The 25,935-nt window shown below is 43.2% G+C and overlaps 1 protein-coding gene and 1 long non-coding RNA gene across 2 annotated transcripts in view; both read right to left on the reverse strand.

The window, feature by feature from the left end:
* Positions 1-5,266: 5,266 nt before the first annotated feature.
* Positions 5,267-20,568, reverse strand: LOC134425826 (uncharacterized). Its single transcript, XR_010029770.1, has 3 exons — positions 14,400-20,568; positions 12,551-12,861; positions 5,267-12,445 (listed from the first exon to the last, which is right to left on the reverse strand). It is a non-coding gene; the product is annotated as an uncharacterized LOC134425826 (long non-coding RNA).
* Positions 20,569-21,198: 630 nt separating this feature from the next.
* LOC134425908 (uncharacterized) overlaps positions 21,199-25,935 on the reverse strand; it is a 68,302-nt gene continuing 63,565 nt past the window's right edge. Inside the window, exons 7-8 of the mRNA XM_063170927.1 lie at positions 24,353-24,492; positions 21,199-21,317 (exon numbers count right to left, since the gene is read on the reverse strand). Coding sequence (XP_063026997.1) covers positions 24,426-24,492 — 67 coding nt within the window. The 3' untranslated portion in view covers positions 21,199-21,317; positions 24,353-24,425. The remainder of the gene's footprint in view (positions 21,318-24,352; positions 24,493-25,935) is intronic.

Here is a 25,935-nt window from a genome sequence, read left to right on the forward strand (position 1 = left end):
ATGATCCTTTTTAGTGTTTTAAAAATGCATATGGGTGGCTTAAGTGCCAGGTTAGAATATATTGCAGTGCCAGCCACTGGAGAATGGTCAGTGCACTGGAAGTTGGAGGGACTGGGAAAAACAAACACCCCTGGCCATCAGCAACACCTTGATAACATCCAAAAATCCACCTTCCAACATGCAGGTTGGAAAGACTTTTGAAGCCAGCCCTGAAATAGCAAGGACAGCTGTAGGATGGATTTCACCATCCCTCCACACATTAAACCCCATCCCACTTTGCATCAACTCCCACTGAAATAAATAACTCAAGAACCACGCAACATAAATAACAGCAGAATGGTTTGGGGGGGGAAAAAATCATCTCTCCATCTTCTAAAAATAGCTTCCTTTTGGCTATGCTGCTCCTTTATGTCTTTCCTTGAGAAAGCAGGGATGAACAGAATACTGATTGGGATCCACTGGCAGAGGAGCCTCAGGAGCTGCAGTAGAGGCACATTTCTCCCCCTGCATGCTGGTTTTCACAAGGAGAGGGTGTTTTCCATCTCCTTTTCCCCAAGGTTGGCTCTGTGGCTGCCCATTCCCTGCTCCTCTTCATCTCAAGGCTGTCTCTGCCAAAGAGGTGCCATGGGGTGGCTGAGATTCTGAAATCGCAAACCAAAATGAGCACAGCCCCAAAACTCCCTCTAGGCTTGCGTGGAACTCTCAGAGGGACCTACAGACACACTGGAAGTGCAGGTTTATCCACCCAGCCTTCCACAGCCCTCCCCATGTCAGCTCTTACATTCACAAATGTAGGGGTCAAACCCTGACCAGGGTTAGGCTGAGGACTCTCATCCTTGCTCTCTTCCATTCCCAAATCCTGATGGATGAACTGAAACCTCCTTCACATCAGCAAGTTCAAGCTTGGTGACACTGAATCCGCACAAATTATGGAATCAGAGAATGGTTTGGGTTGGAAGGAATCTTAAATACCAAGGAATCCACCCCTGCCATGGCAGGGACGCCTGCCACTGTCCCAGGGTGCTCCAAGCCCTGTCCAACCTGGCCTTGGACATATCCAGGGATGGGGCAGCCACAGCTTCTCTGTGCCCCCTGTGCCAGGGCTCACACCCCTAAAACAAACTCTACTCCACTGCTCAAAGAGCTTTGCCCCAAAGCAGAAGAAATTGTAAAGAAATTTTTTATTTTTCTATTTTTTTACTGTGTACCCAATTCCAAAGGTATTTGGAAGGAGAAATCCTCTCCCTCCCTGGGCTGAAGCCGCAGACACCTGGGATGCTGCTGGGATTTCACCCAGAGCTGTGAGCAGATAAAAGGTTTGCTTTCCATCCAGCCCCTCCAGCTCCTCTGGGGGAAGAGCTTGAGCACCCAAAATTCCTTATTTTCCCACATTGCCATGTTTTTGAAAACCCCTGAAACACATTGAAACAAAGGCAAAGTACCTGTGCTGGTGGTGCCTGAGCTTTACAGGCTGAGGGGAGCGAGGGCAGTCGAACACACACAGCCAGATAAATGCAGAAGAGGTCAAATCCAAGGCTATCCCCATCAAGGTTTATTTCAGGACCCCTTCTCCAGCATGACGAGGGGAGCCCCAGCCCTCTCAGAACCAAGCTGTTCCTGCTATTGCTGGCTTGGGACAAAAAGCACACTGCTGCTAACCTCTTACATAAAGTGAGCAGGCAAACAGCTGAATTGCTGACCCCACGTGGCCTTTTCCCCAGGATTTGTGGGTTTGCACAAAGAAGCCAACATTTTACATGCAGCCCTTGATGGAGTTTGGAATTGTGCAGAAACCCTGTTTGGAGTGCACACTCTCAACCCAATTGTTTGTGTACAATGTTCCTCCTCTCTGATGCCAAACACTGGAGGTCTCTGGGTTATTTTTTCTATTTTTATTTTATTTTTTTAAGAGCTGCTTGGTCATACACAACTTTGAGTGCCTGGATATACTTCCACTACCATTAGTATTGCAATATAATACAAGTCTGCTGTCAGGCATGATTTTTTTCCTAGAATCTGTCCTTTCTTTCAGCTGAGCACTAAGAGCTCGCTAGATACGAGTTCCAAAATTATTAAACACTTCTTGGCTCCGAGTTTTCTGTGCAGGCAGAGATATATATCAGGTTTATTTTGTGAGTGGGAGATACTTAGCAAGAGCAGTTGACTCAGTCTGCGTTTTGAGTAAACAATTCTCTTCATCTTTACATGCAAATTGATTGATTTAAGATTTTTTTGGAGGCTTTTGTCAATTGCTAACAGATACAAAACATTCAGAAGGAAGTGCCACTTCCCTTTGAGTGGGGAAATAAACCTCAGGCACGAGGTGCCAGCAGCTCCTTTCATTGAGCCAGGGGCTGCACTGGCTTTGCCTGCCCACAAACCCCAGTGCCTCCAGCACTGCCCCCGTCAGATCCATGAAATCCACTCGAGAGCCTGAGCTGCAGCAGGGGAGCTCAAGGACCACACACTCCCCCTGGATGCTTAAATCATCCCCAAGCAATCAAGTCTCACACCTCGGAGGATGAGAAAGTGCAAGTGATCCCAACTGGTGGATTACACAAGGGGGGGATGAAAGCACAGAGCGCCACAATGCCAGGATTCAACAACAACAAAACGGCATTGAGGCATCCCAGCACAAAAATCCCCATTGTACGTTTGATTTCCAGCCATCCCAGCCCTGAGCTGCTAAAAATCACAGGATAAACCATTCCCTCCTCCCCAGCTATCCCAAACCCAACGCTGGCGTTTTTGTTTTAATTCAAAGACACATTAATTGTTGTGAAGGCACAAAGTATTACCTGGAATAACACTTCAAATGCAAATTAAGGGCTGTGTAAAATTATTGTAGTGCAAGAGTACCATGGTTTATTAACAGCAGATTTGCAAGGTTAATTTTCAATTATGTATTTCTTATTAGTTTTCTAGCTGTCTTGCTATTATTAAATTTAAAGAGGAAGATACTTTCAATGTGTCCAGCTTCTGTGGCGTTATTACTGATAATTATTCCTATTTTCCAATTTGTGTTACTCTCATGTCTTGCAAAATTTGTAATTAATGAGCAAATAATTATAGCAGCACTTACTAGAGCTGCTTTAGTTAAAGCTGTGTCAGCTTTTGTATTAGGATCCCCATTTTTCAAGGGTTTATAACTCAAGCATAAAAATTCACTCTGAGCAGAGCCTTGTCATAAGAGCTGTCTGCTGAGTGTGATTTTTTTGTTTTTAAATATTTCTAAGCAGCATTATTTTGTTATTTTTTCTTAAAGTTATGGACATTTTAATATAGGTGAAAACTTCTGAGGGCATTAAGTGTACAGCACTCTGTTTTCCTATGCTCCAATGTCTTGGAAGTAAAGACATTTTATTTTAAGGTGAAGGCATTCACTTTCACAAATAGGAAACAAGATGCTTCAGCATCTCCAAAGCCCAGAACTGGGTTTTTAATGCCTGGTGGTCATTAGCTTTAGAAAACAGACACAGAAGAGAGAACAGAGAAGAGAGCTTGACATTCAGGGATGTTTGTGCTGATCCCACCCAGTTAAAGCATTCAGGCACTGCCTCAATTAAGGCACACGAGTGGCCCTTAGGAGTCAACAGGGCTGGCCAGGCTCTCTGGGCTGCCCAGAGCATTCACCGCCCAATTCAGCAGAACAAAGCTCTGCTTTTGAGGGGTTTTGGGCTGTCCCCATTCACTGCCCACGTGCCTGGGAAGGGATCCACAGGGATCTCTCCTGCAGGATGCTGAGGGCTCACAGGGCTCAAACAGCTCAGCACCTCCTCAGCGAGGGGCTCAGAATCCCACAGGGGCCTGGCTGGTGCCAGCTTACAATTTAGCACAAAACCAGTGCTTCTTTTTTTGTGTGGAGGAGGAAACCCCAAGGGAAAAGCAGCAGGTCCCAACACACCCAGGTTTGCTGTATACAAATTGAAACTGGAAAGTGGCACCTCTAGAACAAACATTGTGCAAAATTTGGGCTCTACAGGAGAGCCTGTCACAGCTGCCTCCTCCGAGAATTCCCTGTGGTGACTCATCCAGACACACTGGACACATTCCTTGATGACTCCTGCTCCTCTGCGCCCTTCCTCCTGCAAAGGGCCTTGGAGCAGCCACCAGCTCCTGGAGAGCCACTCCTGGAAACCTGGAATCATCAGGCTTGGAAAAGACCTGCAAAATCATCACGTGACTCTTGCAGTGTTTGACCTTAATACTGACCCTGCTTGACCTTAATATTGAGCTTAATTAAAGCAGGACCAGCATAACTCAGCAAACAGGTCAGCAGTGCTGTGAAAATCAGCTTTAGTGCATTTTACACAAGCTTTGAAGAGCAGGGAGGATTTAGACATTTCCAGCAGCAAACAAACAGCAAAAAAATCCCAGTTTTACTGGGAGACACAGCCAGAGATGAGATAAAGCCAGAGAATGATGACACCTACCTGCATCAGCCACAGCAAGTCACAGAATGCAAGGGTTGTCCTCTCAAAAATCCAGGTAAATTATTCCTTGAGCCTCTTCATCAGGAAAGGAGGCTGAGCCTTCTCTGACCTTTTATTTACCTTTCTATGACTCCCATCCCATAGGTTTTTCACACCCTCATTTGGGATAATTATCTCCTCATGTTTGAGTTAATTGCTGATGAGGGGGGCCCAGTTTTTATTCTGTTGGTTAATCCAGATCTGCAGCATTTGGAGCTTTTTACTGACTAAGGATCCCAATGACTGAGGGATCCCAATATCCCTCCTCCCTGGGTCCATCATGATGGACAAACCATATTTTATAAGCCTGTATTTCACTGATAAACCCCCTGTGTTACAAGAATTCTGGTATCTTTATTTTGCATATATGTAAAACCTGGTCCAAACATGGCTGATAAATCTATTGTATAAATAATATTAGAAATATAATAACCACCTGCCATCTAAACCAAGTGTTCCTCCTCATTTTAGGGGCCTGTTTGTCTTACAGGTAAACATTTTCCCTTACCAACATGTGTTGTGAGTTTCCCTCAGTTCAGATTACTCTGCAAAACCAGAGGAATCTCTATGTGCTGATATTCCTTGGTTTCTGGTGGCCTCCCACTTTGGCTGTAACCATGGTGCTGCTTGATTTATCATGGCTGCATGGCACAATGTGTATCTCATTATTCTCTCCTGGAAGCTTTGTATGGCTTTTATTTAGCTGTAAAAACAATTTACATTTTTCGAGCATCTGAATTAAAGATAGACTAGAACTATGACATCGAGAGCTGGAGATTTTATGCAAATTTATTTATAAATATAAATCACATTTAGAATGCAAAATTACACAAATGTCTTCTACAGATCACCCATCTCTTAAAGAAACAATTTCTTTACTTTTTTAAGGATAGTGCCTAAACATGTTCTCCATATATTTACAATGGGAATGGAAACTTGGTAAAAAATCCCAAGTGAAATTTGGGATCAGTTATGTGACAAGGAATCTTTCCAGTTTCAAGACCATCTGACAGTGCTCCTGTACCCACACCACCCCCAGCACTGTTCCAGAACTTGTGTTACTCAAAAATTCCAGAATAACATTCCTGGAAAACCCAGCTGCTTCCATCTAATCCCAATATTCCCAAGCACCATAAATCCAGGTGTTTTCCCTGTCTTTTGGGATTCCAGAATGGAATAGACTGAACTCTTGAAAGTGGGATACAAGAGACAAGGATTTTCTGACTATAGAGCCCCTCTGAACAGATAATGCCACAGTAGTTCCTTGGATTTCAAAACAATCATGGATTTTGGATACAATTAGGGCTTCATCAAATTTCTTTTGATACCTTTTCCCTTCTCTAATCTCAGGTTTTCCCTTTTTCCCTCTTTTGGGGTCTGGTTGTTTTCTCATTTTCTCCTCTAACACAAAATCTCTGCCCCCGGTTAAAAATCAGTCGTTGTTTTCTTGACTTTCCAACAAAATAATCCGTGAGGTCTCAGTTTTGATGAACAGTTTTAGCATAACATTCCTTCTACTTGATGGAAGTGACATCCAAACCATCTCAGAAATCTCCATGCTGCCCATCCTTCTGCCACAAGGAATTCTCCACTGAGCCGTCCTATTCCCATTGCACTTTATCCCCTGAAAAAGGGAAGAATTGTTTCCTAAAGGAAAAAAAATAAAGGCATCAAACATTAAGTGTCAATGCCCTGCTCTTCCCTTAGCTCTGCTTCTACACTGAGATTAAATACAGCTCTGAAATCAAAACTAACACAGAAAAGGACTTTTCCCTAAGTCAGAGCAGCTCCACGGGGTGTTTGCTACCCTGAGCCTCTGTAATTCACACAACACAATCACAAAATCACTAAGTTTGGAAAAGACCTCCAAGATTGTCCATTCCAATCCTTGACCTAATTCCACCATATCCACTAAACCAATCACCCACATTTCTGAGCCTCTTCTCACTATTTTACCAATAAAAGCACCCTGCTGCATCTTCCTGTCCTTTGGGTTTGTTTAATTCCAACTTTTGAGAAACTGGAAAGGGAAGAAACTCCAGGATCACAATTGAAAAACTCATAAAATGATGCTCTGAAATTTACCACGTTAGAAACTTCCTGTCAATATTTTTAACCATGCCACAAAAATCCGTAAAAGACATATAAGTTTTGGTTCAGTATCATGAAAAACTTTTAACACTTAATAAAGTGGATATTCTGGTGGATGAACACTGAGGATACATTTCTAATTTTATATATTTAGGGTGACAGAAGGAAAACACCTTTTCTAGCCAGTTATTGCTCAAATCAGCATACTCTGAATTTACAATGTGTTCTGGACAGAATGAAGTCCTATTCTTCAAAATTTTCATTATTAATGAAACCTGGATATTTGGAAGACAGGAAAATCCACTGTGAAGAGCAGGAGAGTGATGGCTGTGGATGCTCAGCTTTGCATCCTGGCTGGAACTGGACCAAACACGTCCAGCAGGGCATCAGAACATGGGAGCAGAAAAGAAGAAATTAAAAAGGAGAAAAGGAAGATGTAAGAATGAGAAAAGTTGTAACTAAGAAGAGCTGAGTTAACTGGAGGCTGGTTGAACAGATGTAGAATAGTTTTACACCTCAAGAGGGAATTGTGCTGGTACAAGCTCCAGTCCCACCTCAGACAATTGGATTTGAGCGGGAGTTTAAGGACAAAGCTGAGCTGGGATAGTTTGTGAGATCACTATAAAAGCACAACCTTCCATTCTCCCCAACCATATGGGTTTGACTTCCCATATGGAGTGACAAAATAAAAATGAGTCTAAAAATATCTCTCAAAAGTGCACTGGCTGAAGGCTGCCTCCCATGCCACAGTTTGATCAGCCTTGTGTTTTATTTCTTCAGCAGCAATTCCCATTTATCTCTGATTTGGAGCATGAAAAGCTGCTTTTATAGTTGTAAGCAGAGGAGAAAAAGGCATCCTGGAAACAAATATAGAGAGAGCTCTTCTGGCTTTACAGGAGCTGCAGGAACAAGGAAAATGATTTCAGAGCAGCACAAACCAAAGTGATGCCGGGAGAGCCAGAGTGCTCCCGTGGGAGGGATGGCACCAAACGCCAGCATTCCCACCCGGACTCTGCTGGAAGGTGCCTCTGCAAAAATAAGAGATTTATTTACTTGGTTTCTTGGTTTTTTGTTTATTTTTTCCAGGGGAAAAAAATTCCAGCCCCTCCTCGGATGCTGTGGTGGGTGTTGGGGCACTTGCTGCAGGAGAGAACTTGAGGGGCTGGAGTGAGTCCAAGGATGGGAATGGAGCTGGGAAGGGTCTGGAGCACCAGGAGCAGCTGAGGGAGCTGGGAAGGGGCTCAGCCTGGAGCAAAGGAGGCTCAGGGGGGACCTTGTGGCTCTGCACAGCTCCTGACAGGAGGGGACAGCCAGGGGAGGCTCTGCTCCCAGGGGACAGGGACAGGAGGAGAGGGAACGGCCTCAGGCTGGGCCAGGGGAGGCTCAGGTTGGATTGTAGAGAATTTTTCTTAATGGAAAGGGTGTAAAGCATTGGAATGGGCTACCCAAGGCAGTGGTGGATTCACCAGCCCTGCAAGTGCTCAGAAAACCTGTGGATGTGGCACCTGGGGACTTGGTGTAGTGGTGAACATCGGGGTGCTGCTGCGTTGACAACTGGACTCAACAACCTTAAAGATTTTTCCCAACCTGAATGATTCCATGATTCTAAATTTTAAATTCCTTCCTGCTCCAGCTGGAGAAGGGAATAGCCCATCATCAAGCATCTGAAGATCTGCTGGAGATCCAAGACCTGAAACCCCTGGCTCTGAAGGAGAAGGAGGGAAGATCAGTCTTTGTGGGAGCCCCCTGACATCAAGGAAGAGCTGAGTCACTGCTTGAAGACAAGAAGGAAATGTCCCAGCTGGGCTTCTCAGGGATTACTTTCCCCATGCTGGAGAACCCAAGAAGAGCATAATCCCACTAACAGATGTTGTTTTAGATGAGTAGAAAGGTTGATTTTTGTGGGGAGCCTGGGTGAAACATTTGTCCCCGGTTGGCTTCTGAATCTGTATTTGGTATATCTCATTATTTGTGTCTTTTGCCAAAATAAGTAAAGAAATAAATAGCAGATAACTAAAAGAATTCACATACAACATTCCAGGTTGATGGAGAAAACAATGTCTTGCTTTTCCAGCATTTCAGTTTTCCCACATCCCTGGATTGGCCCGGGTTTTTGCAGGTTTATGGCTTTCCTGCAGGCTCTGGCACTGCGCACTCTGTGCACACTCTGGGACAGTTTCTGTCCTGTTTCTGCATTAATGTTTCTTACTGTGGATGCAAAAGTGAAATAAAACTGAGAAAAAATTGTGTTTGCAAGAGAAAGACACCCATCTCCTCAGCACAGAAGGGACACAGCAATGTCAAGGTGGGGCTGGGGAGGGAGGAGCAAATCCCGGATCTGGTTCAGCTCAGAAGGAATGAAAGGTCCAACCCCTTCACCCTTCAGGAATCTGGAGTGAGAAAAATCCAGACTGAATCCAGGAGCCTGCACTGGACACACATTCACACCACAGCCCAACATCTGCCACAGTGCACAATAAAGTTCTTCTGTTTGATATTTTTTTTTCCTCTCTCTCCAGTTTCTTAAAGCTCTAGGAATGATTTTCCCAATCTGAGCAAAAGCTCTGCACTCCCCCTTAAAAGAGATTTTTATAATATCTAAGAAATATTCAAATCTAAAGAGGGGAAAGAAATCAAGAGTGGGAAAAGGCTGTAAAAGCATTGGCAGAGAGAGGATTAGAAAACAGCTTTTCTCTACAGAATTTATATAGAGAGAAAAAAAAATCCAGCACTTTGGAAACAATTATTTACAAAGTTCAAAGAGTTTGGTACCCTTTGCTCGGGTAAGATAAGGGGCAACAAATAGCCCCCACAGCCAGGAGGAGTTTAACCCAATTACTCCTGTCAGCAAAACTAATTTTACAAAGCGCATTTCAGCCAGGAAGAATACTTTCCTTGCTCGCGATTCCTTTTTACATTGCTAATAAGTCTCTCAGCAGTCGATTAGAAGAGCCTCTTGAGCCAGGAGCGGGATCGCCCTGAGCGGTCCCAGCTCCGGAAAAATCCTGATTGGAGCCGGGGGGAATTTGGCCCGAGGAGCTCCCCTGCAGGTGTTTGGTGCCCGGCTGTGTCATTGCAGGGGCTGCTGGTGGTTATTGCACACTGACAGCCCCCAGGAGCAGGATCCGGGGCTGCTCTGACCCTGCTCCATCACTGATATCCAGAAATCAAAGGGTGATTGTAGGGATGCGCGTCCGGAGAGTGGAACAGCACTCACCTGCCTGACAACCGGATAAAGCTGACAAACCTTAACGATTTGTCCCAAATGATGCAAAATCTGCCTGGAACATCCCAAATCCTGTCACCTGCTGAGCCAGGTAAACCCTTTAAGGCAATGTAAGTTCAGAGGAATCAAATTTCAGTAAAAAAGTGATGGATGAGGGACAAGTTTGATGAAGGACAGCCCTCTCCGGGTGGGTGCCACTTTCCCCAGCTCCACAGATAGGGAATATTTCCCAAGGAGATGCTGAAAAGCCCCTGGCTGTGCTCTCTGGAAGTGAACAGCAGCAGGAGGATGAGCAGTGAATATGGGAGACAGAGAATTTAAACTTTTTGACTCATCCCCAGAACAATCTGAAAAATAAAATTCAGTCTCTTTGTGGATAAATACAATTTTATCAACTCTGCTGAAGGCAGTGAAAAGCCCCAGGCAGCCCTTGGCACCTCACCTGCACTTGGAAAATTAATGCAGTGTCTTAATTCATCCAGAGAAATGTTCACTTATGCAAAGAAAATATTCAGATGATGGAGAAGAGGATCAGTTTCCAGCTTTGGGTATTCTGGGCAGCTCTGTGATCCATGTGTAGGCACCTCACTGAAGATCAGGGACTGGACGTGCCCATGTCCATCCCAAACTTTGTAAGAAATCATCTGACATCTAAATCCAGCACACAGAAAATAGGCTAAATTCATTAAGCCAAGTTATTCCATTTTAATTCTCACTTTTTAGTTTCCATTCCAAAGGCTTTGTGACAATTCATGTCAAAGTGCCGAGTAAATATTTTCTTGTGCTGTGAGGAAGATGATGTCAGGCAGTGATGGGAGTGAAATACTGACTTTGTAAAACTGTTTGTACCTCTGATGGGATTGACTCATTTTTTGAGATTATAGAAAATGCATTCTATGACTATATACACCCCTAGAGGCCCCGTGGAGGTGAGATTCTGCATCTCACAATGTTATTTAACAAGGAAAAACCAGACCAAGTAAATAAAAAATCTGCAGGATGCGACTTCATCATGCACTGCTGACACCTGCTTCTATGATTTAAAGGATGTTACTAAGAATATCAGGGTTGCTGTGTAAATGATGAAGAAATCAGAGGTCAATCATATAATAATAAATATTAGCATAGGTTTCCCAAGGCCAGAAGTGCCTGCAGTGGTAATTGGAATTATGATTTTACTCTTTAATTATGTGATACTGAAAACACTTTGTTCTCTGCTGCTTTCCTGGAACTGCTCCATTAAAGCCAAGGAGACAAAATCTCCAATTTTTTTTAAATCCAAGAATTAATGTCCCCTTTTCATGAGGATTCTTTTTCCTTCCTTACCCTCCACACAAAGTTGTGTTAGAGGGGTGTCCCTTATGTTCCTGCTGCTAATCTGAGTACCCCAATTCTGGATATTCAGGATAAGATAGGAAAAGAGGAAAACTCCTCCAAACAGCACTGCAGGCACAAAGGAAACATCAAATCCTTCCTCAGCCACAAGCCACTTCCCTACGGAACACCAGGATAAAGTGCTCTCAAAGTGAATTAATGCAACAGCCAATATATTACATTTGATGAAAGACTGGTCCCAACAATATAGTTAAATTGACAGAATAACTGAAGTTCATGGCACTATTTACAGCATCTCTCAATTACTCTGGACACACAGAAAGCACCAAAAAAACTGTGGCTGCAGCTTTAGAAGAATTCATTTTGGAGTTATCCAGCAGCACCTTGTGCAGCAAAAAATCAGCCCAGTAGCTGGGCTGGTGCTGGGAGGAAATTCCAGATGTGAGGGCTGGCAGTGGCTCTAAAGCCCTGAGTGTCATCCTTGCCCACCTCCAGACACCCCTCCCTGCACTGCTGTCCCAGAGCAGCCTGAAAGTCACAAGAATTAAATATTTTCAGCAATAAGAATTGCTGGGTGCTGCCTGTACCTGGGGATTCCTGCCAGCACTGCAGACAGCTCTGGAAACGCTGCTAAATCATATTTTTTGCAGGGCAAAACCCACCACAAACTAATCTTCTAATGCTGCCTGAATATTGTTTGGCTGTTTTCCTTTCATGCCTGTGACTCCTTGCTGACAGGCAGCTCACAGAATTCGTGCTGGAGCTGGTGGCTGGTGCTGGAACACTCCGTGTGGAGAAATTGGGATACGCCACGAGTGTCTCAACGCGGTTACACAAAAGTCTAAAATTAGGTCATAAATTATATAATCCTGCAAGGAAACAACAAATTTAATGACTATGCCAAACCAGAGATAAAAGCTGAGGAAGGAAATAGCATCTTGCTCATTAAATATTAAGGATCAGATCCTTCAAACACTTTCCAGTGATGAACTCTGTGGGAGCTTGGCATCTGTATTTGTGTGTGTTCTATAGAATGTGCTTATACATCACATACAAGTGCTGGGTGTGATTTATGGAGCACACACACATAGTAAGTATATTTATAATGCATAAATACATTCCATCAAGAGCAGGGAAGGTGATTAGTGAGAGTTTCCTAAGAGGTTTAATCAGATATTTTGATGGCTTATTTCCAGTGTTGCTCCAAAAGCATTTTTCATTGCAGGGCACTGGCAGGGAGCAGGTAGAGGCATCTCCTCTCCCCACTTACAGCAGCAGCAGCTTTCACATCACATCACATCTTCAGTGGGACTGGAGAACCCTGTAAAGGAAGAAAGATTACCAAGATGTAACAATGGATTTGAAAATTCCCTGCAACCTTTGAATCCCTCCCCTAATGCTGCTGTGCCCCAGCCTTTCTTCTCACCTTACACGAGGCAAATCTGGTTTGATCTGTCTGAGACAACGCAGGGGCGAGGTTCTGTGAATATTCCCTTAAAAGTTGGAAGCGATTCCCTCGGGCCGATGGCTGTGCTGATGTCCTGGGTATGTTAATGAGAGGGAATGGGGATCTCTGATGGAAAAAGGCAGATAGCACTCCCGTCCTTGCTGTCGTCAAAGCCTCTCTGATAACCATGCCCTTCTCTTCAAAGATTTGAGTCATTTGTGGATTGACTACATAATCCTTGTGCTGGAGCCTGGGAAAACTGCTGTTGATGCCCTTGGCAAATTCTTAGCCTAAAAAAGCATGAAAAAGAGGACCAAGTAATTTCAATTCCATAAAATACATTAAATGCAGCACACAGGTATGTAAATGGGAAACTCCATAACTGTAATTTGCCCATTTAGAGCCTGATCTAAAGGCTATAAAAGTTAATTTGAAATCTTTTCATTGATTTTAATGGCCTTTAGATCAGGCCCATATTATGCCCTGCATATCATGTTTGTTTCAGTGCAATAGTGTATTTATGTAAAGTGTGAGTTATGTGCATTATAACACATGCAGATCCCCTGCTTATTGTGCAAGGACAAAGCTTGTGGAATTTACAGGCTTTAGCAACACACATAAAATCCAAAAAAACCCAAAATAAAGTCCCAAATAATGATTAGTCTTTTTAAAAGTGAGATTAAAAAAACAATGATGAGGCCTTATTTCATTATATACTAATACAACCTAAATGTATTTTAAGGATCATGAAATCCAAATGGAAATTTGCACAATTCCTCATTTCTGACTGCAGCAGTTCAACAACAACAACAAAAATTACATATAAATGATTCAAAACCCCTCAAAGAAACAGCACTTTTTTTTTTTTTTTCTAATTTGGGGAGAATAAAAAAAAGGGTTTCAACCCAAGCTCAGCAAGGGATAACAGCATTACAGGCGCTGCATGGAGAATTTAGCCACTCATAATTCCAAATCCTTCTCAAATGCTTTATTGCTATAAGGTGGCTCATAGCAGCCTCCACACAACAGGACTCCCATAGCATTAACCATGAGAGATAGGCTTCCAGAAAGAAACTATAGCAAAGTAATTGTAAATCTCTAATGATGCATAAAACCGAGCTGAATTGGTCCTGAATTCTCAGCATAAAAGAAATGAACCATCAGAAGAACCAATTCTGGTGGCAGTATAACACACCCCAGTGTGGAAACTGTTTATGGTGTTTGCTGCAGTGGAAATATTCCCACTAATATGCAAGGATAGGAATTCATTAAAAAGGCCTGAATGCTGCAGCTTCTTGGGATGCCACATGTGACTGAGACTGAAAACAAATCGTTAGCCAAAAAGAAAATCTCTTCTGTACCAAAGCAGCTCATTGGCTCAGGCAGTGCCAGTTTGCTGTACAATAAATTCAGCAGTGGGATTTGCAGGGTCTTTTTTTACTGAAATTAGATCAATAAATGCAGTGGCATCTCCAGGGTGGTTTTATCCATCTTGGGGGGCTTGGCAGCACCAGGCTGGGCTTTGTTAGAACTGTGCCTACCAAGATGTCCCTTGGACTGCTTGGACAGACCAGACTGAAGCCTCATCCCCCTCCAAAATATCCTGTGCCCAACAGGACACCTGACCTGGGAGCCCCAGTGGTGGCCTTCAAGGGACATGGCCACAGGCAGGTCAGAGAGCTGTCTGTGTTAACACCCAAACTCTCCATTTTCCTCAGAAAGTTTAGCCGATTCCCACCAGATTAGCACCCAATAATATATGTAAAACCATAATTAATGATACCATTTAATTAATTAACAATGCAATCCACAAACTCTACCAACGTACCCCGCTCATTCCAGAAACCTGGACCCTCTCCAGTTAATCCATCACTGTCCAGAGGCACCTTGCTCCAGGAGCAGGTCAGATGGATGATCTGGGAGACCAGGAATGCCAGAACAAGAGGCTGCACACATTTCCCCACACAGCCTCACCCAGGAGCTCCAGTGTGGCCCATTTTTCCATAAATCCCATTTTCTGGGGTGAGGAACCGTCGTGCTTTCGCATCCAGTAGATCTCTGGCTTTTTTTTTTGGCACTGCCAAGAGGTGTGGGATCAGGGGATGAAGCTTTTCTGGCACCAGGGCATCTGTCCACTGAGAAGGAGATTGACAGGGCTGGAATGGCTGGGTTTGTTTGTTTTCTCATTTCACAACTCGGAAGAGCCAGACATCTGAGAGCTCGGATGCTTCATTGCACGGTGTCAAAACCGGCGCAGGCACAGATTTGAAATCTGCATACGTGGACAAAAAGAGGGAGTATTTGAAATTAATTACAATTTCCAGGCACTACCCAGAGAACAATATTTACCCATAATAAGCATGCACCAAGGAATGGCACATTTACTGCATGGGTTTTAGTGAAGCTGCAGTTTTCCACACTGCTGTGTAGGACTCCAAGGCTTAACCAGGACTTTTCATTTTATCAAAGCATTTTTAAGAGTTCTCTTATAAAAAAATATTAAATATCACTGATGTAAAGTCAAGCTAAAATGAAATGAAATGTGAGTGACCTGCTGGGACTTCCAATGCTTGCAGTTGCATTTATCTGCATCGCACACAACACATCAGTTATAAAACATCCCATAACTTTGTATAGATGTCACAGCCTTACCTATAATCCTCCTGGAAACTCTGGGAAGAAGGTAAACAATTTTAAAAGGGAAAAATTAAAATAAAATCATAATAATAAAAACATTGGTTTTACTCTGTTTCAACTGTAGACAAAGAAATTAAATGTTCCTAGTAAATATCCTCCTTGTGCATAAATATAACAATAAAGGAATGGGAAAAATGAGAAAAGAGGGGTGACCCACAGCAGGTGTAAATGAAAAATGAATTAATTCACATTGCTGCAAACTTCCTTCTCATTCGTGAGGCGCTGGTACTGTATCTTTTTATTTGCCTCTGATTTAGGGGTCTTACCCTGTGACCAATTTATTGGTGCACATTTTGGAAATAAAAATCCAATCTAGCCAACTCATTTCCCTGAGGATCCCACAGCAGGAAGTGCTGTCCAAGATGCCCCAGCTGACACCTCTCTATTCCAAGGTACCTCCATTTCCCCCAATCAAATCAGAGCAACTCTAATTAAAGGTAAACAAGAAGCTAAAGTGAGATGAATGGTTTATAGGTGCTTCATGCTTCCCTACATTGATTAATAGAAAAGAATTCATCCTTCCACCAAATTAGTTGACAAACCCTGCTGTAATTACTCCCTGTACATGATGATCTGTAGGCACAGGGACTCCAGCAGGGACTGAGCTCCCTCCAAAGATATTTTGTGCTGGTTGGCTGCACCCACCAGGTATTTACATCCCACAAATCTTGTCTTTGTATTCCAGGTTTCTCAGTATGGTTTTAATTTGAAATTAAAGCGGGGGTGGTCACTATTTCATGGAATGCCATCACTTGTGAATCAGGTTTGCAGCATGGGCAGCTGCCCTGGACTCTGCTGTTTCTTGGCTTTGGGAGCTTAATTTTTCCTTTTGTTTTCCCTGTTCGTTATTCTGCTCTGTGAGCAGCAAACACAATTTTCTTTCACCTATCGAAGAAATTTTGTGAAAGCAGCACATTTGCCACCTCAAAATTAACCCCAAAGTTGATCCATAGGACACTTGACCATCCTAAAGCAGAGCACTACAAGAGAAAAGCACTTCAGGGCTTGCACCAAATATTGTTTGGCCACCATGGACCAGGCTGGAGGCATCCAGAGATGGGCTGCAACTTCTGGATAATGCATTGATTGAGTTATTTTTAAGGAGTTTGCTATTAGAATAATTAATGGTTGTTAGGGTAGGAACCAGCAGCTGAAAAGGGGGGGGATACAGGTCTTAGTCTTGTTCATTGATTACTTTGCAGCTCAAGTTTTGCAAGGGGGATCCAGCCCTTGAGGTGGAGATTCCTGTGCTGGAAAAAGGGGAATCAATAAATCTATTGGGAAAAACATAATTTCATTTTCCTTCTTAACCAGAAATTGAGATACACACATTTCTCCCTCCCTGCTTTTGCCTGACTTAAATATATCCTGTGTTATGTAAGTAATTGTTTTGAACCCACTCTAGGACACAGCCAGAGACATGACTCCAATAACACATTATCAGTAAAACAAAGCAAAACAGTTTCATGTCCCTGCTGGGTTTGTATATCCACTCTTAAATGAGCAGATTGTCTCATTATTCACCCTGATCTGGTCATTGTATGCTTAGTCACAGCTGTCACAACAGGTGCCCGAGCCTCCCACTCTGTGGCACTGCCTTTGCTCTCTGGAGTTTGTTGTCACATTCCTCTGGTGGCTTTGCTGTTCCCTCTCTGGCTCTTTCCAGGCTCACCTTCATCATTCCTTCTGAAATCATCCAGGTTTGGCTAACTCAGGATATAACCAACCTTCATAATTCCTTCTGAAATCACCCAGGTTTGGCCAACTTGGGGTGTAACAAACCTTCATTATTTCTTCTGAGATCATCCAGGGTTGGCTAACTCGGGATATTACAAATGTCGCCCTGATTTTTTAAGATTTTCTAAGCCTTCTGATGTTTACATTCTTGTAGCAAACTTTCTCACACACTTTCCGTAAATAACTAATTGTTTTGCATTCTTTTATGGAGGAGGAGAAATTTGATGGACTGTTGGTTTGCCCAGTGTCATTGGAGAGGTGGCACTGTCACCCTCCAATCCACTGTCACTTTTGGGAAACTATAAATGTTGGAGTCAGAAAATAAACTTCCCTTTTCTTCACCTTGAGAGCAGCGGTGTGCGCTTGTGTTGTTTCGTGTCCTATAGTGACAAACAAACCTTCATCATTCCTTCTGGGATCATCCATGGTTGGCTAACTCAGGATATAACAAACCTTCATCATTCCTTCTGGGATCATCCATGGCTGGCTAACCTGGGATATAACAAACCTTCATCATTCCTTCTGGGATCATCCATGGTTGGCTAACTCAGGATATAACAAACCTTCATCATTCCTTCTGGGATCATCCATGGTTGGCTAACCTGGGATATAACAAACCTTCATCATTCCTTCTGGGATCATCCATGGCTGGCTAACCTGGGATATAACAAACCTTCATCGTAGCCATCAGTTCTTCACAAGCTGATATGCCTCATCCCATCACACAAAACCAATTTATCCATCAACTTTGGGCATGGCTGTCTTGCCTGGACTTTCCCCATCTCTCTCATTATCTCCTGTGACCACTTCTCCTCATGGAATTTGGTATTCCAGGACAGGGCTAGAGGCTGATTCCTCCACTAGACCAGACCATGCCAAGCGACAGCAGGAGTCTCCAGTGAGTTGAGAATTTCCGTGGGCTCTTGTCCAACATTATATTTAACAAGAAAATTCTTTGGAAACAGCTTTTATGCCCCAAGATATCATCTCTTCCCTTTTATTTCTCTTTAACGTCCTTTGGTGGTGGTGTGGGGCTCCCAGAGCTGCTCCCCTCCTGTTCCTCTGCTCTCACTGCAGATTTATACATCACATTTTCCCACTGAGCTCAGCACTCACTGGGGATCTTTTACTGCTGAAAATCCTGCGAGTTCTTCAATTATCAGCACTGTGCCACTGTGAACTAACAAACTTTATCTAATACAGCAGCATATCAAACATTTTTAGTTCTGTAACAAATGTTTTCTTAGCTGGAAGCAAATCTCCTCTGATATTAAAGTACCTCCAAATAAAGAGACAACTTTATATGAATTTTTTTTCTATTGTCTTCAAGGAATATATTGCAGGTTGAGGGGAAAATTTGCACAATTCAAGTAAGCTCTTTTATGTTTTGTAGACATCAGAATTTAGGGCCTAATTCCTGAAATGATGTAATCCATCAGTCCCACTGAATTCCAAAGGCTGGTGAGGGAGAAACTAGACTGAAAGCCAGGAATGTAACCTGTATCAATCCCCTGAAGCACTGAAAAGATTTCTATAATTTTCCTTCACAAAGGAGCAAGAAAAATACCCAGCTCTTGATTTACAGAATAAATAAATTCAGTGCATTACTACTCCTACTACCACCATTTGTTTTCTCTCTAGAAATCCAGAGTTAGGGGCTAAACCGGGCATTTCTATCTCTTTGGGATTAAAATCTTCTTTTCTCCCTAATTTACCCTTCCTGCCCTGCCTTCCCTGTCCTGCACCACAGGAAATCTCTACAGAAACACAACTCCCTACAGCTGAGAACAAAGTTTTACCAAAATCTTCAATACATTCCCACCATTTTTAATGCAATTTATTGCCTGAAAATGAAAAGTAGAGGCATTATCGTGTTCATCCAGATTTCTCTTGGTCACCTCCACTTTAAATAATTCATCCTCCCTGTTGTTACATTTTACAGCTCTTTGGGAGTATTAATTAGCACAAGGAGCTAAATTGACTTAAATTCTTGCTGTCTTAAAACCGAGTAGGGAATTAGTTCCTCTCTTATTCTCCCTCTTTTTCCATGTTACTTAAAAAGCAAAATAATTATTTCTGGTGTTTGTGGCTTGACCTTTTTCAGGATGGGAAGTGCCCCAGACTGGGATTGGGTCACCTGTTAAAATAAATGGGAGCAGCGGTACCTGAATGCAGGTACAGACTGATGGAAAAGGAAACACCAATCTGCAAAAAATGCAAACAAATTTGGGGGGAGGAAAGAATCTGAGGGGTGATTTGGTGGGGAACAAAGCTTCTATCCTACAAAACCATCAGTGTAAAGGATCTGAAGGAAAGGAGCTGGGCCCCTGTTTGGTTTTTTGTTTTCTTCTTTTTGTCCTTATTGTTTTGTTGGTTTTTTTTTTTTTGGTGCTGGTCTTGGTTTTGGGGGATTTTTCTCTACCTTGTTCTGATTGCTTTATTTCATAGCTTGGCTTCACACACTTTCTCCAAAAATCACTGACCAGGATAAAAGAAACCTTGAGTGCTCCAGAATCCCTTCAGCAAAGGGAGCAGGACACAGCTACTCCAGGAGGTTTGAACCCACTCCCATTTTTGGCATTTCTATCCTTATAAAATCTTCATCTTCCATATCATTAAGCTCTTCCCATTCAAAGATCCCAAAAAGGTGGCTGTGCCAACAACCCAGCCTGGAGTTCAAGGCCTTTATGGGTGAGGAGGCATTTGAGAGCACAGTAACAACACAAAATCTTTATCAAAGATTGTCAGAGACCTGGAATTACCAGTGGCTATCAGTCAATAATTGTTGGAGTAAGTGATGGATAAGGGATAACCCTTCCCAGGCAATTCTGCTGTGGGAATGAGAAAAGCAGCTGGAAGGAATTCATAACTAGAACCTCACAGAGCTCAGAGAAATATGATGTATAAACAGATTATTATTTCCTGTGGATATTGATGATAAATGAACTGGATTTGGTATGTCTGGGAAATATCACCACCCTCCAAGCCACCTCAGCTCCCTGTGGCTGAAGGCAAAAACCTCTCCTGTAACTTATGAGAACTTGGGATAAAAAGAAAGCCCTGAGTATCTGGGTCGTTAGAAATACAAAAGTTGCACATTCCTCTTGCACATTTTTCATTTAATTAGTATTTCCTGCGGGCTTTCAGTGTAATGAGTCATTGATTATTGCGAGGAGTGCTTTGTAGGGTAAATTAATTCATTTAAGAGAAACAGTAAGAAGTGTTAAGTAGCTGGATAAATAAATAAAAGGCAAAGTGTTTTGGTCATTTGGTTGCAAGTCAGGCCCAGGGGACCCCCATTTCTCTAAATCAGCTACTCAGTGAGCACACCAATACCTGCCCTCCTCTTTCCTTATCTTTACCTGTGCCTACAGCTTTTATAAAATATGGAAAACCCCTATAGATAAAGCAAAAATAAAGAAACCTCTGTTCCTCTGCTGAAAATCAGATTCCCTTTACCAACCTGATGGCTAATTACATGAGAAAATATATGCAAAAAATGGAGTTTCCACTTAATTTAGAGAAAACTTATATTTGCTGCATGTTCATTTCAAATAATAAAAGAATTTCTGAAAAAAAATAAAGAAGAAAGAGTACATTAACATTTAAGGTCAAAAAGAGAAAAAAGGCAATGCTTGAAAGATGTTTGTGACATTGATCTTAAAACATGGACATGGGACAGGACTAAGGATATGTTACCTGGCTTTTCATAGGACTTGCAAAAAGATATTCTAAGGAAAAAGTCACTGAAACAAGAAACCTCTTCAATACAAACAAAGATGGAAAAGGAGTAATTTTTGGTATTTATCAATATATTTATGCAGGATGGGATTTACCAACCCAGTCAGCAACCGGCTTTTGAGAATTCCACACAGAGGAAAGAAAGAAACAATATAAACCAATATAATTCCTCATGACCTTACCTTGAGCCCATTCCCATCACAAACTAGCCTGGATCACAAAAGATTTGGCACCAGTAAAATATGGTTATAGTTTGTGAAGATCCCAAACTCCCTGCAGTGTAAACTCCATAAATCCAGGGGAAATGTTGCCTTGTATTTGGACTGAACACAGAGCTACAAAATCCACAAACATCAGGGTTACTTTGGTGGTTTTTATTGTTGAGAAGGGTTCCCAATGTGCTAGGAGGAAATTTCTTTTCATTGGTCTCATTTTGTCTTTACAAAACTTGCCTTTTGCTGCCTCTAGCCTTGGAAACTGAATTTTAGGTGTTGGCCAGAAACACTCCATGAACACCCAAGCTCAGAAACTTAACAATCACCTCTGTTTCCAAATATTTCTTCAATTCACACTGTGAAGAAAGAGAGAAAAAAAAACCTTTATACAGGAAATTATTCCTAGAAATCACAATCTAAGCAGAGGAAATGCTAAATTCGAGAGGTAAATTAGTCATTTATAATATGCACTCAGATCTAGCCTGATATGTGCTATTAATTCATTTTAAGCTGCAAAGCTCTGGGGACAAGAGGCACATTTTCCATGTTGGGACTTGCAGAGTCAAATTTAAACCCATTAATGGCACTCACCAGCACTGAGGTGGCCTCACTGAGCAAGGCAGAGCCCTGCCAGAGCAAATTCCATTTATCCAAGGTTCTTCTTCCAGTGAGGAGCAGTTATCAGGCAACATAAAAGCTGAATTAAAAACCTCAACCCAAAATGGGGTGTGTAAGAAGTAGCAGGGAGTCCTTCCCTCCCTGGAGATCCCTGTTCTCCCAACAAACAGGCAGACTGTAAGGAGCCATTGTGCATTATTTTCTGCTGGTAGATGACTTCGTTCCCGTGTCTGCAGCACTGCAGGGGACACTCCAGCCTGGGGACAGAACTCCAGCTGCTCTAATCCTGTCCAGGCTCAGAGATCTCCAGCTGCTCCAACCCTGCCCAGGCTCAGGGATCTCCAGCTGCTCTAACCCTGCCCAGGCTCAGGGATCTCCAGCTGCTGTAACCCTGCCCAGGCTCAGAGATCTCCAGCTGCTGTAACCCTGCCCAGGCTCAGAACCTCTCCCAGGGAACACAGGATGCTCAGGGAGTTTCACTCCTGGGCATGGAAAAGAGGGGAAAGAAAGAAAGATTCCAGCATCAGCAGACAGGTGAGTAGGAGTGCATTTACAGACATGGATTTTGGGGGCAGCTCAGTGACAGAAATTTGTTTATTTGGAGCTCACAAGGTTGGGGGTGTCTCTGGAAGAATGCAGAGGTGAGGAGGCCCTGGCACAGGCTGCCTAGAGAGATTGTGGCTGTCTCATCCCTGGAAGTGTTCAAACCCATCTGGCTGGGGTTTGGAACTGCCTGATCTGGTGGAAGGTCCCTGTCCATGGCAGGAGGGTTGGAGTGGGGTGATCTTTGGGATCCCTTTTAACCCAAACCCTTTTGTGACTCTCTGACTTAGATTTTTAGATGATGCTGATGTTGAAATGACTGATAACACCAGGATTTTTTCCCCCAGATCTGTTTGATTACTAAAAATAGCAGAGAATCATGCAATAGTTTGGGTTGGAGGGCACCTTAAGGATCACCTAATACCAGCATGCAGTGAGAATGTTCACAAAAAGAGCTGAGTTCTGCCCTATTATTATCTTTGTAAAATATTTTTTATTTTCTAGAAATTGCATATGTTGATCCTTGCAATGCTTTACAAATAATGCATTTATCCATCATTTAAACCGTACATTATAATTTATAGGTTAGTTATTTTATTTTGGTGTCAATCAAAGTGGGAAGCTGTATGAAAGAGCTTAGATTAGGAGAAAGAGATTTTTCCTGGTAAGCTTTAATAAACTAACGATGACATTATAAGAGCTATCAAATAAAAACCTGCCATCTAATCATAAGCTTGTTCCTGTTTATTTAAATGTTCCACTTTGTGCTTGTTTGTAAAAAGTTAATCATTGCAGCAAAATTCAACCTGTGGAAACAGGTGAGTCTGCTTTGGCTAAAACCTGCAGCACTGAAAAGGGGGTTGGAGATTTCAGCCCTTTTTATTGCAGAATAAAACCTCCTTCTAGAGATGAACAGGAGGTTTTGCCCAAATAACTCCTGAGTTAGGCAGGGTGAGGATTAGCCCTGTCCTAGCACAGCCCTGTGCAAGCTGACCTTGAATGTTTCCAGGGATGGGGCATCCACCACCTCCCCTGGCAGCCTGTGCCAGTGTTTTGTAAAGGAATTTCCCCCTAAATCTGTCTTGTCCTTACTCCACCAGGCTGGAAGCTCCAGTGGCTCCCAGGGATGGTCCTGCTGGGCAGCCACCTGCTCCTGGCATTCCACAGATTAAAACACATTCAAAATTTATCCATCAAAGTTATTATTGGGGAACCAGCTCTCCCAGCATCCTGAACCCCAAAACGCACCCACAGGGGAGCACATTCATCCTGGCTGCTCCTCTCCAGTGTCTCCCAGCAGGACAAGGCAGGATGCCCTGGCTCCTGGGGGCTGCTCAAACACTCTGTGCCTGCTGCCTGTGCCACAGAGGTTAAACCCTGACACTTCTGAGAACATGGCAGAGCTCTGCCAGCTGCTGATAAATGAGATTTCAGGATTTCATGTTCAGTCATGGATTTTGGACCTGTTACACCCTCTCCTGCTGTGACCCAACCAACCACAGCCATATGGAGTGGTGGGAGCACTGCTGGCCACACCTGCTGGTGGCCTCGGGTCAGCTTTGGCAGCAGCCCTGCCCAGAGCCCCTCCATAAATCACACACTAAACTCGTGTCTCTGCCCATCTGGAGGCTCCCAGCTGGACCACAAGCATGGATCCTACACCTCTTGGCACTGTGGGGGTGGGATGCTGAATGTTCTCTGTGGGGATGGAATGTTCCCTACAGGAAAGGGATGTTCTCCTTGGGAATGGGATGTTCTCCATGAGAATGGGATGTTCCCTACAGGAATGGGATGTTCTCCAGGCTAATGGAATGTTCCCTACAGGAACAGGATGTTCCCTGTGGGAATGGGATGTTCTCTGTGGGAATGGGATGTTCTCCATGAGAATGGGATGATCCCTACAGGAGTGGGATGTTCTCCACAGGAATGGGATGATCCCTACAGAAATGGAATGTTCTCTATAGGAATGGGATGTTCTCTGTGGGAATGGAATGTTCTCCACAGGAATAGGATGTTCCCTACAAGAATGGGACGTTCTCCGTGGGAAAGGGATGTTCTCCCTGGGAATGGGATATTCTCCACGGGAATGGGATGTTCCCTACAAGAATGGGATGTTCTCCATGGGAAAGGGATGCCCTCAGAGCAATGCAGGGCACCAGCCCAAAGCACCCCAAGACCTAAGCAAACTCTGCCCTTTCCCCCACCCTGCTGAGGAACGAGTCCACCTCACCTGCATCTCAGTCCATTTCAGCACACAGGTGCCCGGAAAGCAACCTTTCTTCTTTTGAAGGAGAAAATCCCTCTTAGCCCCACATCTTCCACCTTTTTTCTTGTCTAGAGCAAACTGCTGTTGCTGGTGGTGCTGTTTTCCTGCAGAAAGGAGCACGTTAACCTGTGTCATTTGGAAATAGCATTTGCCTTTTTCCCTCCAGATGGAAACTCTTTGGTTTCTGCTCTCACTAAACACACAACTAAATCAAGATACGATCTGCTAACATATTCAAAATAATGTTTGGCCTGAATATATTTTTTTAGCTTCAAACATCAATTTCATTTCATAATGAATACATGCTTCATCTCATAACATTTCATTTTTCATACATTTAGCAAAATTGCTTAACTGATACTTTTTTTCCCCCCAAACAGCTTTATTCCTACACTAAAGACATGCAAATCAAAGACTTGCACTCTTATATAATGTGCAGAATTCCCTACTGTTGGTTCAATTGCTAAATTCTAAAATATTCATAATAACTGTATTTTTTTTCAACATTAACTTGGTAGCCTGATTCTTTTTTTAAGGAAAGCACATAGATATATACAAGCAGAATTTTACAGGTATCTCTGTGCAGGGATTTTTTTGTTTTTATTCTCTCCCCTCTCCAGAGGGGACCCTCCCCAGCACCCACCACGTGTTCCAGATCCCGGGAGCGTTATCAGGAACGCTGGCAAGGCACATCCAGCCTCCCTTCCTAAGCCTAAAGCCCTCTGCAATTCTTGTCTGAGCAGTTGTTAGCTGAAGACAAGACGACTTATTTCCATTCATTCCCTGCATAATCCACCTTATGAATTTCCACTTCACCTACCCGCACAGCCAAGGAGCCAGAAATACAAAATATTTCCCACTGTGTTTTAAACCCACATCCTCCTGGATACACGATAAGAGCTTAATAGCTTTGACACTGCACTGTTTTCATATTCATGCCTAAGTTATGGATACAGCAACAGATCAGCACTTCTTTGTGCCTGGCATTGGCTCTGCTTCGCTGCCTTAAACTGTCTGAGTCAAGGCCACGTTTTAATGCCATAGAGCTCTATTCAAATACCAGTATGACCACATTTTAAAAGCCACCCTGTACCACTTCATTGCCGCAGATGTCCTTTACATCTGGCAAGGGCCGTTTCTCTGCGTGTCAACAGTAATTCAGTTTAACAGCTGTCTCTTTTGACAAGCTTAGTGTCAGACTCTAAAATGACAGGGTGACAGTTTTCCTTTTCTTTAACAGAACATAGTGAAAATTAACTGTTTGAATGCAGGAGCACCGAGCGCCTCCTGAATACAGTTTGGAGTCAAAGGAATGGGGTTGGCAATTGTTGGTATTAACAACCTGAGCTGGAAACCTGTAGGGTCTGGGAAATCCTGGCACTGCCCCTGGAACTGAGATATTTACCTGAAATCAAAGTGATCAGCAGCCAGAAAACCTTAAATTGGGTTGAAGTAGAGGGAAACCCTGGGAATTTTCACCCTGGCATGATGAGATATTTTCCTGAATTGCATAAAGACACAGGACAATATCTCATGTATTTAGTTGA

This window comes from Melospiza melodia, chromosome 16, assembly GCF_035770615.1.
Source record: "Melospiza melodia melodia isolate bMelMel2 chromosome 16, bMelMel2.pri, whole genome shotgun sequence".
Lineage (NCBI taxonomy): Eukaryota > Metazoa > Chordata > Aves > Passeriformes > Passerellidae > Melospiza > Melospiza melodia.